The 16,789-nt window shown below is 42.3% G+C and overlaps 1 protein-coding gene across 3 annotated transcripts in view; it reads left to right on the forward strand.

The window, feature by feature from the left end:
* LOC116820747 (uncharacterized) overlaps window positions 1-16,789 on the forward strand; it is a 186,998-nt gene that overhangs the window by 124,584 nt on the left and 45,625 nt on the right. The window contains exons 3-7 of one of the 3 annotated variants that reach the window (XM_075065066.1): window positions 2,993-3,034; window positions 3,476-3,549; window positions 4,034-4,119; window positions 5,116-5,155; window positions 7,018-7,098. In XM_075065066.1, coding sequence (XP_074921167.1) covers window positions 3,484-3,549; window positions 4,034-4,119; window positions 5,116-5,155; window positions 7,018-7,098 — 273 coding nt within the window. In that variant the 5' untranslated portion in view covers window positions 2,993-3,034; window positions 3,476-3,483. The other 2 variants (XM_075065067.1, XM_075065065.1) reach the window with 2 other exon arrangements.

Below are 16,789 nucleotides of genomic sequence, written 5' to 3' on the forward strand. Positions count from 1 at the left end.
AATGTTCATGCACTTAGTATCACTTGCAATCATTTGTGTTTGCAAGCAGCTTTAAAAATGCGGAGTCTGATGTGAAGGATGGACCTTTTTAAGGCCTTGGTCTGGAACTGATGGATGTATTGGCAATGAGCAGTTTGTAATTAAGTATGGTTCAGTAACTTGAGACATTATCTCTTAATGATGCTTGAAGGCCCAAAGGAGAGTAAACAGGCTGAATATCAGAATGTGGTTAAGGCTCTGCTCACCACATCTCCTCCCTCTGTGAGAGGTTATGTAAGGAAAGTCAGGTTCTTCAAATTATCCCAGTGTAACAGCTCTGGGCTGAGCAGGCACCGCAGGGTTCTGATAACTTCAGTAGCATGCTGTACTGAGGCTGCTTATGGTGTTTGCATAGCAGGGGCCATAACAGAGTACTTCCTGCAGCATCGGGGAGGGAAAAACTCCCTGCAGGGAGACTAGCAGAGGGGGAAATACAATCTTTCCAGTGGAAACCTATGAAGAGAGACTAATTTCTATGTGGATTGAAAGGTGCTGTTTGGGTTGCTATTGTATCTTCTTTCAGTGGGAAAATAGAACCCTCTGCTTTAGCCACTTTAAGGAGAGAATACAACGGTGTCCAGTGTTGCACTTTGGAGGGGCTCGAATGTAAAATGGAGACATCCCATCTTAATCCCATGGCTGCCGTGCACAGGGGGGTTCCGCAAGGAGCTTTCCCAGCTACTGGACAGAGGAATAAAACTGCACTGCTCCATCTCATTTTTGCAAGTACCAGTTGTCTTTAGCAGCTATCTCCATTCCTTAGCATGTTAGTAATGCCAGTGATTGTCTGTTAATTCCTGTTCAGGTTAGTATACGCGCTTTGGGAAATTGTTCATGAGGATCTAGTCTCCTTAATTGGTGTCTGTGGCTCTGATTAACTTTAATAATAGTTTCATATGCAGATGGAGAATGGTATAGTGTGTGTGTGTATATCTGTTAAATGGAGGAGGTCACATTTTAGCTTTCCTCCTGTAGGAACAGATGTTTGTTACTAAGTTGTTATTTTTGAACCCTCTACCAAGAGGCTTTTCTAAGTCAATTCCATTAGGGCTTTTCACATGCTCCAGAGAATCCCTTTTAAAATCCTACAAGAAAGAGCTGAGAGCAGTTTGCTTTTAAGGCTTCTGCATTAATAGAGACTATTAGTGTTGTTTAGTTTATGGATATACTGGTTAGAGCTTTAAGTGATAGATCACAATTCAATGTGTAGCAGTGGGGAGAGAATTGTTGTTTAACTTCCATAGCTTTTATATTTTTCCTGACTCTGCTGAATCCATTTAGAGCACAGAGAACAGATTTTTTTCCCTCCTTTAAACAAGCTATTGGAAGGTTTGGTGATCCTTTGGGTTTTTAATTTTCTCACGTTAAGCCACCTGTGAAATAATTACACTCAGACCATAGTGCATTTCTGCTCTTGAAATGCCACCAGTTTTAGCTGTATATATTGGTCTGGAGAAATCTGCTTGTCCGTTTAAATCTGAAATACCTAGTCATAGGTGTTACTGCTCAAACTGGAAAGCATATTGCGTTATCTCTAGTTGGTATCAATTATAGATCCTAATACTAAGGCCTTGCCTGCAGTACAAAATTAAGTCAATCTAAGTCAACATACAGCCACTGCAGCAATTACTGCGGTGATGCGTGTCCTTACCAGGAGCACTTCCACCAACTTAACTGTGTGGGACATTGACAGCCAGAGGCCACCTCGCCACTGCCAGGGGCTGACAGCTTGGGCTATAAGCCCTGTGGGGGCTGGGTTCTAGCTGTGAGTCCCGAGGTGGGGTTGACAGCCAACAAGCAATGCAAGTAACACAGTGTCTACACCAGAGGTGGGCAAACTATGGTCCGCGGGCCACATCTGGCCCACCAGCTGATTTTAATCTGGCCCTTGAGCTCTCACTGGGGAGCGAGGTTGGAGGATGCTCCATGCATGCATGCAGCAGCACTGCACGGCTCCTGGAAGCAGCAGCATGTCCTCCCTCAGGCTCCTACATGTAGGGACAACCAGGGGATTCTGCATGCTGCCCCTGCCCCAAGCGGTGCCCTCACAGCTCCCATTGGCCAGGAACTGCAGTCAATGGGAGCTGCAGGGGTGGCGCCTGTGGAGGGGGCGGCGTGCAGAGCTCCTGGCCTTGCTTCCACGTAGGAGCCGAAGGGGGGACAATGCCTCTGCTTGAGTTAAGCGCCGCCTGGAGCCTGCACCCCATAGCCCCTCCTGTGCTCCAATCCGCTGCTCCAGCCCTGATCCCCCCTCTTGCCATCCAAACCAATCGGTCCCAGCCTTGAGCACCTTCCTATACCCTAAGCCCCTCATCCCCAGCCCCATCCCAGCGAGCAGTTACTGTATACTGAAGGGAGCAATCTTGTATTAGTGTGATGAGGGAGGAAGATGATTTTATGGGTCCTCTCTCAATTCTATTCTCTGCAATAGACTGTAATTTTTCTCTGCCATTTTCTTCCCTTAGCCGTCTTTTCCACAGAAGATCATTTTGTCAGTGCGTATGCTTGACATTCAGGTTTCTTCAGACTGCACCAAATGTTGACAATGATCCGGCATGGGCTGTAGAGCACAGGTATCTAGGAGTCTGCCAGTGCTAGTTTGGAAATATGCTGTGCTTTGATTGGAAGGGCATTTGCATCAGCGAGAGTTTGTATGGGGGAGGGGGTTAAAAATTGAAATGATGTATGTGAAATTGGAAGTAGTTTTGCTAGTATGTACATACATGTGTGGCATAACCATGTTCTGTTACTCCTGCTGAACTATTTAATCATTTTATATGGAAGAAGGGAGTCCAATGCAGTAGTTCACTGTTCAGTTACTGACTTGCCGCATCCTGTTTTGTTTACAGATCTGTTGCATATGTTGACCAACTAGACACTCATTTATCTGTTTTTATTTCATATATGTGCTTTACTTTTTAAAGTTTTTTTCTGATTTTTCTTTGACCTACAGTCTGCCTTCAGATATACATGTGGAGCTCTCCATGACTTCTGTGTACGTATCTGAGGGAAGAATTTGGCATTTCATTTTTATCAGAATAAATGCTCAGTCATTTAGCAATCCAGCTGGCATGCAGTTTGGTCTAATGTAAGAGCTGTGCTGTAGCAGGACTGCTTAATAATTTTAAAGTATTCACATTAAAAACTTGATTTTAGTAGAGGCATGTGCACATGCTGAACAAATATACAGTGTCTGCTCCTGCAGTCCTTCATGTAGACAAAACTTTCACTTAGAATTGGCAGATATGCTCTGTGTGTGTGAGTACCACACACACACTTTGTACTTTCAGCTTTTAATCTCAGTCTAATTTTAGCCCTGGGATAAAGCTGCTAGTTGAAGTTGTCAGCGCAGCTTTTTCTATTAGCACTTTCCAAAAATATTCCCTTGGCTGCATACATGTTTGCTTATTATCTCCTTTCTATTTTTGCCTTACAGCTTCTGACATGAAGAAAGATATAGAGACCTTAATAGCAGAAGAGAGAGCAGAGATCATCGCCAAATATGAAAAGGTACCGACCTCTTTTTTCCTCCATTAATCTGCTCACCAGGCATGGGACTCCTGGTACCTAAGCTGTCTAGGGAAAGCAGAAACGCATCATACAGGGCATGAGATCTACATTCAGACCTCATGCCAGTAATAAACTACACAAACACAATCTTTTTTTCTGCCTGCAGAACTTTTTAAGGATATAGGTGATGTGACAGTGTGTATTTAGTCGTCTGTGATGGGTTTTCGGCAGATAGGCTCAGGCAGGGGCCTACGTCAGATATATAAATACAGGTTCTGCCTATTCTCCCTGAACAAGTTCAGAAGAGTTGGCCTATGGCAGTTACTCAGGCTATGGAACCAAAGTGGAGAGCTTTCATCACCAGCCCATTTTTCCTTTCACTCTGGGCTCCCATTTTTTTTTCTCCTTCAGATCTTTTCATTTGGCACACGCCACAAGTCCTGTGACCAAGAAAGTGACTCTTGTGTCTCCTTTTGCTTTGCAGGGAAGGCAGGAAGGAGCTCATATTGACCCATGGGAAGATGCTGACTTCACCCTGTATAAAGTCACAGACAGATTTGGATTTCTGCAGTAGGTTACTCGTTTCTCCTCCCAGACACCCTTCAATGAAATAGACGTGGTGCAGTCATACACTCTGTGTGGGAGGATGTCCTGTAACAGCTCCAGCAACTTCAGTGCTGGCTGCTGTATGAATTTATTTGATCAAACCCAAATGTCTAGAAAAGAATGGCAGTGTATCTTCTTCTGTATCCAAGCCTGTGGAAGCTTTCTGATGTTGAAATGTCTTATTTAGACATTTTTGATCAATAGTAAACTTTTCAACATTCCCCATTTCAAACATTTTGGCTTATTGAACCAAGTTGAAACATTCAGGTTATTTCAACGTAGTGCTGCATCTGTCTAAGGTAGTGCAGAGCATCATGGGAGCTGTAGTTCAGGAGCCTCATGTCCCAGTTCTCTGTGGGCTAGGATCCCCAGTTGCACTGAATCTCCCAGGATGTGGTCGTGGGACGCCCATGATGCACTGCAGTAGCTCCACCAGAGGAGAGAGCAGTGGATCAGGAGAGACGTAATCCAACTAGGGAGCCCCCTCGTAGAAGAGTATTGGAGCATGAGGCACCTGAACTACAACTTCCATGAGGTACCATGACAGCTTAGGCAGATGTAGTGCAATGTCAAACTGACTTGAAATGAAAAGTTTCAATTTGGTTTGACAACCAAAAGCTTTGACTTGTCGACCTGACCTGAAACTAAATACTTTGTTTCTATTTTCCCAACAGAAAATCAGAATTTTTACAAAATCAAATGTTTCTTGGGAAAACTGTATTTTTCTGTTGAAAAACCATTGACAGAAAATTGCTGGTCAGCTCTATTAACCAGTTTCTTTAAAACAGCTCTAAGGTTTGAGTGATTGATTGTCCTCTGATAGTCCATCTCTATAAGGCAACTAATTTTTCCTTGGTCTCTCAGATGTGGTCAATTTAAGACTGCTTGTTTGCATTGTATGGCATATTGTGATCCATGCCCCTGTTGCTTGTTGATTCAATCCAATCCTTAATCTTTCAGTGAGCATGAACTGCCAACCCGCAGTGCAGTGGAAGAGAAGGTAAGAGCTGTCAGCTTTACTATCTATGTGGATCACACCTTGCAAAACATGCTGCTAAATGGGAAGGTGCTTAAGTCTGTTTTTTTAAATAGCAAATACAGACTTTGCAGCATGGCCCACTAATCAGATTTTCTCCAAAAAATATAAAAACCAGCATCTCCTGAGCTGATGCTCTGAAGTTAATGGAGTGACACCTTTGCTCAAAGTTAAAGGAAGTCAGTGCTCAGTGAGGAGTAGTTTCATAATGGTGTGGTACAGATGTGAGCTTGGTAGGAGAGCCTAGACCACATCTGAGAAGGCAGTGGAACTCTCAATACTGCAGCTGAGCTTGGAGTAGGGAGGGGGGAAGCTGCGGAATTACTTTAGTCTTGTGCAGCAGTTCTGACATGAAGAGGAGTGGAAGGTAGGCAAATGCCATGAAGTTACAGGATAGATCTTCACGAGAAGCAGTGTGTGAGAGCATAAAACAGAAGTGATCCATTCATAACAGGCCTGATCAGACCTTCCAGTTAATGGTTCCACTTTTTTTTCTTTCAGATCTTGTTTCCTTTCCCTTTCCCTTTCATTTTCATTATTATTAGAGCTTCTTATTTCATTGTTCCAGACTTTGGATAATTTTTGTCTTGCTCTAGTGAAATCATAAAACTTTATTTAAGACTTATAGGCAGGAAAGGAGTTGATAATCAACTCGTGCTGGGGGAGTGATCTCATCTCTTGCTCTCTGTAAGCATGGTGGCAGAGATCAACAGGCTGCAGCTTAAACTCAGATGGGCATCCAGATGCGTTAGTGACTCTGAAAATCTCAGCTTAAATGCTTGATCCTCACTGGATGAAAAATGGAAAAATCTTTGGGTATCCTGCTCCCCATTCATGTCTCTTTAAAGTGTTTCTGTTCTTCCTGTGAGTGCTAAACCACCTTATCTAATTGTTAGTTGCGTATCTGCAGGCATGGCTAGTTACTCTATCTAGAGGCAATGAGTGCTGCACTGGGGGAGGTCAGGATCAGCTTCCACAAGGAAGTGTTGGGAACCCACATTTAGAAACATTAATGAAGCTTAGGAGGGCTTGACTGAGATGCAGTATTTCTAAACATCTGATTCAGCTGAGACTAGACGTTGGATCCCATTCTGTCACTTTAGGAGGGGCTAGATTGCTTCAGCTCACTGCAGGAGATCTATACAGTCCGAGGATATTTCTCTACAAGTTCAAAAGCCCCAAATAAAAGAAAATAGATTAATATACTTTTTATTTTGAGATCACAAAGCTTAAAGGTTCTAAGTAGCGTCCTCTTATCAACTATACTGCCACTGGAAATAAACTAAAGTTCACCTCAAAACAAAAATCCCTATAACATGCTTGGATTGCGAATGATTAAAAAAAAAAAAAAAGGAGGGAGGGCAGGGTGACTGAGCTCAGCTGGTAAAGTTGCAGCCGTTTGACTTCAAGGGAGCTGATTTGACTCTGGATTGTGGTAACAGGAATGTCTAGTTTTGAGATCAGGACTCTGACTGGGCTTAATTCTCTTCTCGTCCTTCTGGCTAAGAGAGGTGAAAACGTTACTACCAGATAGACACAACACAGGGTAATTTGTGACTGGATGAACTCCTAAGTATCTGTTACCTAACAAGGAAGTTCTCCTGTGAAAAAATTGTCTGTGTATCATGCTGATTTTTTTTATCACTACTGTGTGTAGAAATTGTCTATCTCTATAAGTACTTTTCCCTCAGTCACAGATACAAAAGGGTAGGGTAGGGGTGAATGTGAAATGTCATTATCATCCTCATTCAGTTTAACCTTATGATGAGTTTTGTGCTTTCACTGAGAACATTTCTGTAATGTTTGTTTTGAACTGATTCTTTTAGCAAAAGCTGCAAGAGATTGAACGAGTGGACAAATGGCTGAAGATGCTGAAGAAATGGGGCAAATACAGAAATAGTGACAAGGTGAGGAGATTAAAAAAACAGACAGCTGTAATACTGTACAGGGATTGAGAATTTGGATGAGTCATTTAACCCCAATAGGGGGAGAGATGGTGATATTGTTCCCTTTTTTTCAAAGGTTTATAAAGAAACTGGAAACCCTTGAAAAATGCCTTATTTATTCTTCCTTTTTAAGTTTAACAACAATATTGTGTTGGCTCAATAGAAGTGCTTACTGTTGTGACATACAGGGCCAAACTTTAAGAGGGCCTCCTAAACGCTGCCTGCAAATTTGGCACTTGTGCTCATTTGTCCAAGCCAAAAAAAAAAAAAAGCCATGCTTGTGAGCCTGACTGGGCACTGCATGCACGCGCCCAGCTTCCTGTCCATGCACAACTTAGGAGGCCTCTAGAAAATGTGAGTAAGAGCCTAGATTTCTAGGCCAGTTTCCTTGAAAGATAAATAGAGGGGATATTTTTATTTGCCTAGGATTTACCTATTTACTGTGTGTCCTGATACTGATTTGATTGCCTGAACCCATTTGGCTGCTAACTGAGGCTATTGTGTGAACATCACCAATAAACCAAAATACAGGACTTAAAATAAACTCTATGCAGAAGCAACAATGAAAAACCTAGTTATTTTAAGAGGTCATCTAAAAGTCACAGCGCGAATCCAAACACATTTACTTAGCTTCTAGACTGTAGATGAAATAGGAGGGAAGCATGAAACCAAAACTGCGCTGGTGAGAGTATGCTGGGAGGATGTGGGCATACCTTGGGTAAAAACTCAAGGTCCTTTGTGTTCTGTGGGGACCTTAAATATTCCATAACTTTTCTCATACAAGTAGTAGTTTTCCTAGATCTCTTTGCAAAAATACCCTGTGCTGCTCCTTTTCGCTCCCCCTACTGTTGTACTGCTCTCTAACTCAAAAGTGGTTGCATTCACTGGTGATGTGTGTATGTGGTGTGTAAAGCACTTCTGGATTCTTTCTGTCATTACTGTTATACCTCACACAAATATTTACTAAAATAAATGTATGTATTCTAACTGAATTTTCAGATGAAAAAAAGGAAAAACCTGTTACGACATCACTGTCTCCGTCTGTGTGAATGGTGGTGGGTGTTCTCACTAGCAGCTGTCATTTTGCAGCTGTTTCCTAGCAGGAAGTCCAGACTGTTGACATGTCTGTTCTATTCTTCCTGCTTGTGTGTAATTCTAGTTGGTATCAACATAACATTACTTAACTCAGGGCAGAGTCTCCAATAGTTTGGGGACAAGATGGAGCCAGGACTCCTGGGTTCTATAGTTTAGCTATGCTTCTGAATTATTGAGAATTTGGATGAGTCATTTAACCCCTTCATGCTTCCGTTTCCCAATATGTCAGTATTTGTACACCTGTAGACTTGGTCCTGCCTCAGCACAGAAGGCTGAACTAGGTGACCTCTTGAGGTCCCTTCCCGCCCTACATTTCTATGATTCTGTGTTTGCCTGGAAAGCTTCATTAATGTTTCTGAAGTGCTTTGAGATCTTCAGATGAAAAATGTTTAGAAATATACAAAGCAATAGCTTTGTCTGTTTTTTTAGAAAAATGTAAAATATAACAGCACTTATATTTTAATTCTCCAGCATTTCCCAGGCACTAGTAGAATGAGATGGCACAATGCCAGTGAAGAGGTGGGCAGGCATGTAGACCACAGATCTCAACTTTAATTAGCAGAGGTCAGGCAACACCCTTGCTTATGACCTAACAGGGAATGCCAAGATAAAGTATTTTTATAATTACTGTGTGAACATAGTTGATTCCCAGCACCAGTCTCATTTCCTACTTGTCTAGACTTGGTAGTATAAAAATGATATATTTTTCTACTTCTGCAGTGGAAGATACAAAAAATTACACAGCTAGTCACTCTTGAGTGACCTCATTCAATAGAAACGTGCAGAATGTATATTTTTATAGTCTTCGTAGAGATTCCTAGTAGGGACTTGAATCCAGTTAAACAACAAACGTTATTGTGACCATCTGTGCAGGATCTAAATAGATGGGGGACTGTGGGACAATGATGACCTTGACATTACCAAGGATCAGAACAGAGTCATGTGATCCCACATTCAACGTGATTTTAAGAGGAGCTGTAGTTCTAGAGCAATCAGTAGTGAAGATGCATAAAAATTCTCAATTTTATTGAGGAAACAAAACAGATTTTTTCAAAATTTACATTACCAATCTGAGTATGAAAGGGTCAGGGACAGACTTTGAGTTTTATAGCCCTTCTGTATTCATTTCAATGTTCTTTTAGTCATTCTCTATCACTTGGTAACCTCAGTAGGGAAAAATATGGGAGCCCTCCAGTGGCCATAATAATCCCTCTCATTTAAAAAATCAGTCCTAAGTGGTTGGTAGCTTATTGGATAAAGTGTCCTCTGTTCTAGACGGATTGAACCAGGTCCTTCAGAACTTAGTTCTTCTTAATGCAAACCTTACTGACCTCAATGGAAGTGTTGCCTGTGTAAAGACTGCAATGTTTGGTTTAGAGCAGCGGTTTCCAACCGGGCATCCATGAGCTGATTTCAGGGGATCCAGCATTAGATTGACTGGGGCCTGGATGAGAAACCCGAAGCCCCCAGCCCTGGCACCCTGTGGGGCCCTGGAGGTTTTATAGCCTGTTGGTGGGGCCTCAGAAAGGAAAGGTTGAGTAGCCCTGGATTAGAGTTCACCTCTGTACTTGTAAATTGAAATTAATTAACCCATCAATTCATTAACCCATCAGTACAATTTTTTAAATGAACTCTTATCATGCATCTAGCGTTGAAGGGGGAAAGAGCTGATGCAATATACTTCTGCCTACATTTACAACAGTGACTAGTGATTTTTGATGCCCAATTTGAGACACCTTAATGGGGCCTGATTTTCAAATACTGAGCACCTTTGGATAATCCAGGCTCTTTCTGCAGTTAAAGGTGGACACCCACAATTATAAGTGTGATAATATAGGCCTTTACATGTAAATAAAAATCCGAATGAGAAAAAATGCTATATTTTAAAATAAGTCTGTCTAGAAAAAGGTTAGCAACTTAAGTGGTCAAGTTAAAGGAAACGTGGGGCATAATACAAGGGGGTCACTTGGTTAAATTAAATTAAACAACAGTAACAAGGCCATATAAAAACCTAAATAGGATCCAGCTTCAATCTGTCTGTCACACTGGATTGTGTGGGTAGACCCTTCACATCTGTGCCAGCAAGTCTGAATCTGACTTGAATGACTGTTCTTCATGGAGATGCAGTAGCCATTGCTCCACTGTACCATTAGCTTATGCTATATTTTGTCCTAATTATTACTGCATCTCTATCATAAACAAAGATGGTATTGTATCTTTTTGTACCTCACAACTGGATGGGGCCCAAATGTTTCAACAGGGCAAAATGATAATAGAGCAGGAAACTTAACAGGGTTCCTGATTAGTTTCTTAATGCAGATGTTTCTGTGACCTCAGTTTAATGACTCCTGATGTCAACAATTTACAATAACTTCTTGGGTTAACAGCATGTCTGTATGATTAGAGTAAATTTGGGTCCAAACTGGCCCTCTCCTAATAAGAGATTGAGCTCTCATTCCTTTATTTCAGTGGCTGAAAAGCATAGAGCTCTGGTAATAGAATGAATGGGATTATTATTTATAGTGAACCACAGAAGTTCCTGATTCTTCCAGACAGATAAGACATAATCCCAGTGCCAAAGAGGTGACGTTTTGCTCCCGTTGACTTGAGAAGGAGCAACATTAAGTGCTAAACAGTGAGGGGATGGGGAAAGGATAAGCCAAATGACGTACAGGAACATAAAGAATATTTGACTTCACTCCCATTCCACCCTAGCAATTCCAATAGAAGCTTCCATTGGCATAGATTTGGAAAGATCGCTTATGCTATACATGGGGAAACGTGCATCCGGTGTTGCCAGTTCATATGCATGTTGGAACAGTAACACTGTCATGCAGTATGATATTAAACATAAAATTGCAGGGAATACAATCCAAAGCCCAGCTCTGCTTTCTGAAGCAGTGTGGGTCTTTGAACAGGATATTCCCTCATCCATGGTAATTTCCGTTCACTGATAGTACAACATTTGCATTGCTTTTTAGATTAAGTTGCTGAGATTGTCTGGCCCAGAGGGCTGAATGGTCTCATGCATTTATATTGTGAGTTTAGAAGTCGCACAAATTCCCTCTGCTGGACTCGGTGAATGCCAGGGGATATCTGAGAGCAGTTCAGATGCTGGCCTTAGAGAACCATGAAACTGAATAATACTATTCCAGTATGGGAATAAGATGCCTTGGAATGAAATCAACTCTAAAGTTTTTCTAAATAAAATACAAAAGTAAAATCCACTTGTTTAAGTTGATTGTAAAAAGCAGTCAGTAATTTTTGCTCCAGCTCCACTGCAGTTATAATACTGTATGCGCTTTTTAGTGCTCTCTTGTTCTCATCACTTCACTGACACCCTGCAGCCTGTTGTCTTGAGTGATCTCTGTAGTATAGCGAATGGAACAGTTTGTTAGGGAAACTGCCAATGGAAAGGCCAACCTTCTCTTTTGAATAAGATTAGTATTGCTAAACTAAATCAGTCATGCTGGCAGACTGCTTTTATAATAACTAATAGAAAACCTTGTAGCTTAAACCATTTGATTTTAAGCAGCTTCTCTATCCTCCACAAGTAACTTCACCTCCATATCTCTCCTGTATACATTATTTTTCTACCTTTCTTTATATTCATCACCTTTCTTTGAAAGCTCTCATCCCTTGCCTAGTATACCTTGGAATTTATTTTTAACAGAGCAAAACTCACCTTTGTGTTGGCATCCAACTAAGCTGCTTGAGACTTGTAAACTTGTTAACATGTTGTAAATATCCTGGTTATGAGATTTCATTGTCAGCATATGTGGCCAGCTGTTGAAAGTCCCCCTACCCACCTGCTTCCATTCGCTGTTGCCCTTTCTGGTCCTGAGGTGTGTCTTCTGGCTTTTCACACACAATCCTACTGATCCCACTGCATGGAACAGTTTGTGGCTGGCAGGAGGAAGTGGGCTGTCTTGCTATCACAATCAGGGATAATAAGTTAGTTGTTTACCTAGCTCAATGCCAGGCTGCTTTTAACTTCCTACAGCAAAATAAAATTTCCTTGAACTATTTCTAGGGCTGGACAGGGTTGTAGAGGGTAATTCAAGTTCCCTTGGGAATAAACTGAGTGCTAGAGATATCCAGCAGTCTGCTAATTGTATAATTAATTCCTGCTCACTTCAAGCCTAACCAAGCAGTCTAAGGGTATGTCTGCACTGCCATATAAAACCCATGGCACAGAGTCTCAGCCAGGTCAGCTGACTCAGGCGATGGGGCTTAAAATTGCAATTGTAGATGTTCAAGCTTGGGCTGCAACCTGGGCTCTGAGACCCTATCTACACTGCAGTTTTTAACCCTGAGCCCTGTGAACCTGAGGCAGCTAAAAACTCCATTGCCCTGGGAGCAGAACCTGAACCTGGGCAGCTTAATGCCGCCAAGCAAACAATGGAGTTCTCCACAGGTCTGAACAATCTTGATATTGAAATCTGACAAGAACCAAAAAGTTCCATTTGAATTATGGAATACGGTTATTTATTTGGATGTGGACTCCAAGTGCATCCTATCAACTAACTAAAAATTATAGTGCCAAAATCACATCACTGAACTTGAGGCCCCAGGAACATTTCGGTCACTCCACTCCACACCACTCCAGAAAAACAAAAACCCACCACTAGTCAGCACATATCCTAAAGCATCTCCTACCCTTCATGTTCCTCCTCTCCTCTCTCCCATGATGCCTGCTCAGACAGATGAGGTCTGTGGTGCATCTGGAAGGTCAGTAAATTTAGGCTATGTCAGACAGAGGAGAGTGAATTCCAGAGATATGAGGCTTTGACAGAGAAAACACCCTGCTAGCAGCTCCCTCTCTTGTATAGCAAAGTGGCTCCAGCACAAGTGCCAGTGCTGATCTCAGAATGACACAAAGAGGTGCAGTCTTTTACAGGTAGGAAGGTCTCAGGCTGTTGTGAGTTCTATATGTCAGACGCAACACCTTCAATTCCACTTTGGAAGCCATTAGACAGTCAACATGCAGTTCACTGAGTACTGCTCTCATATTCTACCAACAAGATTCTCAGTTTAACAAGCCAGTTGTTGAAATCGGCACCGGCATCAGCTTCGGAATATATTTTAAGGTGTTGCCCCATGTAGAGTGTACTGCATTTTGTTCTAGAGGTGACAAAGGCATGGATCGCTGTAGGGTAAATACCTATCTGTGTGGAAATGTCAAGATGGATCAACAATGCAGTGTTTTTGACAGTGCCATCCATTCTTTAGGTGTATCCCAAAACACTTGATGCCTAGATACTATGATACCTTGAAAATACTAAGGGACATGTCATTTCATGAGGAGAGATGCATAATCTAGTGCTTTCTTAGTCAGCTGAGATGTGGAAGTACCTTCATAAATATGGATTGGATGTATTTACCCATTAATTTAATCCCTCTGCTGGATAGTCTGTTGGGCTTTCTAGCTGCCTGTGTGTAAATAAGACTCCCTTCAGTGTGTGGTGATTTTTTTTGTTTCATCTTTGCCATAGCTAACAGACAGCTGGTACTATCCACAGGGTCCTCAGTCCAGAGAGCGGGGAAGACTGTCTTACTGAAACAGACAAAACTCAGTCAAGAATCTGTTTACTCCGCAGCCTAAAGAAGGGAGGGGGACAGAAGCAATAACCTGTAGAGAAGAAGTAATTTAAGAGTGAAAATGGTGGAAGGAAATGAGGGGAGGAAATTAATGTGCATTGCAAGGCCAGAGAATTGCCCCGGCCTAAACTGGAAACAGGCAAATCTTCATTACTAAAACCAATCTATTGCTAGACTCTGATGGGGCCCTTTCAAGCTAATATTGGACCAAAGCAAAGAAGCCTTTTTAAAGTACAGCACAGGTTAGTATCATTCAACTAGCAGTAGATTCCTCTGAAACACCAGAAGTTCTCAGTAAAAGGTTTCCTATTACCAAGTTTCCTCTCATGCCAGCATGCTTTACTGAAGCTTCTAAACATCTTGATGTCTTGAGCACTACTCTTTCAGACCACCACCATCAGGGAACTTACAACATTCTCACTTTTGTACGAGTTTATTCAGTATTGTGGTGATGTGAAATATCATGTAGCGGCACTAGCTAGTACTGAATAACGGCCTCTCAAGAACCCTATCTGACTTAGCAGAGAGGACAGCTTGGGAAAGGTTTTATTTGATATCTGAGAGTTCCAGTGGTGTCAAGGCAGGGCCAGGAGTCAGAGTATTTGCTTACCTTCCCTAATTTAATGCTGATCTGTTAGAAATTGAAGGCAAAGTATTCAAATGTATTTAATCAATTCTTCATGGACAAGAAGTATGGTATCCTCCTAAACTAAAAGCAAAACAGGACCGCAAGCCACATTCAGGTTAAAGGCTCAGTGCAGAACCTTGGGGTTCCATATTGTCTCTACTACACGAGACCTAGTTTCAGGCTTACTCTAAGCACAGATTTTGTACCTGTAACGGTTACAGGTAAGGGTATGTGTGACAGGTTGCCCCCTTCAAGGTGCCACCTGATATGTTGAGATGCCCCTGAGCCCGCCTGTTCTGCCAGCCTGGGCCCCCTTTAGCCTGTCTTGTTGAACCAGGCTCTTAAGCCTCCTCTAGCACACACCCAAGCAGGGCCACTCCCAGCGGCAGAAAGACACAGACACTGAGCTCAGCTCTGGGAAGACTCAGCTTACGGGACTTGCCCCAGCATTCAGGTGCCCATCTCCCTTGGAATGCAGACCCAAAGATTTTGCGCTGCATAGAAAAATCTGCACAGCGCAAGCTCAAAAACATTCACCCTCTTCCTCAATGTGAAGAGAGAGATGCACACCACCTTGCCCTACCAGTTAGAAATTGCACAAACTGGATTTGATAATAAACTGAACAAATTTATTAACTATAAAAGGCAGATTTTAAGTGGTTAAAGGGATAGCCAACAGAACAAAGCCGATTACTAAGCAAATAAAACAAAACACGTAAACTAAGCTTGATTCACTAAAGAAATTGGCTGCAAATAGTAATTTCTCACTATAAAAGTTGTTTCAGGCAGATACAGAGAGTCTTGAAAGCCAGCTACATTGGCCTTTAGCTTGAAACTTCAGGTATTATTACTCACAGGCTAGACAGCCTTCCAGCCTGGGCTCAGCTCTTTTCCCCCCAGGTTAGTCCTCCTTTTCAGGTGTTTCCTAGTGTCTTTTTGGGCGGGGAGGCAGAGGAGAACCCTGATGATGTCACTCCACTGCCTTGTATAGCTTTTATATCTGGCAGAAACCCTTTATCTTCTAGTGGAAAAACACTGGCATTCCAAGTGGAGGTGTCCTGTACCAGGTGTCTCAGTCATATGTCTTGGCAGGGTCGTAACAGCCATTACTCCCAGGCTGTCTTAAGTGTCCACAGGAAGACTAAACTCTTTCACAGTTCATTGTCTTTGCTGATGGGCCATCAGCCCTGTCTGGCTTTTTCATTGTTGTACCTGAAGGACTAGTTGTGGCTGTCGCCCAAAGTAGCACGTTTGAAAAACCGATACATGGTCAGTATTCCTAGCTTCAGATTACAGAAATGATACAGGTATACAAATTGGATAATCACATTCAGAAAATCATAACCTTTCCACTGATACCTTACATGAGCCATCTTGCATAAAATATATCTGTTATCTCATATACGTAGCATAAGCATATTTCCATAAAGAATATGGAGTGTAACATCCCAGTATGATTTTATTTTACTAAAATAATTGCACAGGTATAACCAGTGGTGTGGACGCTGTTAGATTGGTATAAAGGTGACTTATACTAATATAGCTTATTTCCCTCGCCATATAAGAATAACTATACTATTTAATATTCTTTAGCATGTTCATAGTTGTCTAGCCAAGCAATGGGATCTTCAGTGGCGTGATGCAGTTCTTCCAGGCCACCGCTGAACCTAGTCAGCCGGCATTCATCGACAATGTGTGTCATTGTCTGTGTTGTGCTGCAGCTGCACAAAGGGCTGTCACGAAGGCCCCAGCGATACTGGTTGGCTGCGCAGAAACCTTGCCCTGTCTGGAACCTGTTCAACAGGGACTGTTGATGGCGGAGCAGCTCAAAACCAGGCAGGCAGATTGTGGGGTCGCTGACAGGGGACTGGTTAGGGATTATAAATATCCATTCCTTTTGCCAGAGTTTTTCTGCCCTAACACTAGGGGTCTTGTAGTATACCAGTAAAGTTAAAGCAGTACAACTTTCTAGTTTAGGCAAGGCTGATCCCAAAGCCTGTGTGTGCTATAGAGTTAGTGGAATAATTAGTTTCTGGCCATTAAAATAAATGGAGTTATGCCAGGAATAAATTTTGACCCACTGTGATTTGGCCCTGGGGGAGCAGGGAAGGGGGAACACCCTGTGTGGTTGTTCCATAACTCCCTCCAGCTGCTGTGGGTGTGGCACAGATTATGTGGGAGTGGACTCCTTTGGAAGCATTCTCAGCCAGCAGATGGTCTGTTTTTAGGTAGAGCCTGTATCAGCATTACAGAAAAGAGAACCCTCACCTCCCTTTTTCTCTGACCCTGGTGATGGGTCTGTGGAGTGACTGCTGCTTAATAAAAACG

The sequence above is a fragment of the Chelonoidis abingdonii genome, chromosome 4 (genome assembly GCF_003597395.2).
Source record: "Chelonoidis abingdonii isolate Lonesome George chromosome 4, CheloAbing_2.0, whole genome shotgun sequence".
Taxonomy (NCBI): domain Eukaryota; kingdom Metazoa; phylum Chordata; order Testudines; family Testudinidae; genus Chelonoidis; species Chelonoidis abingdonii.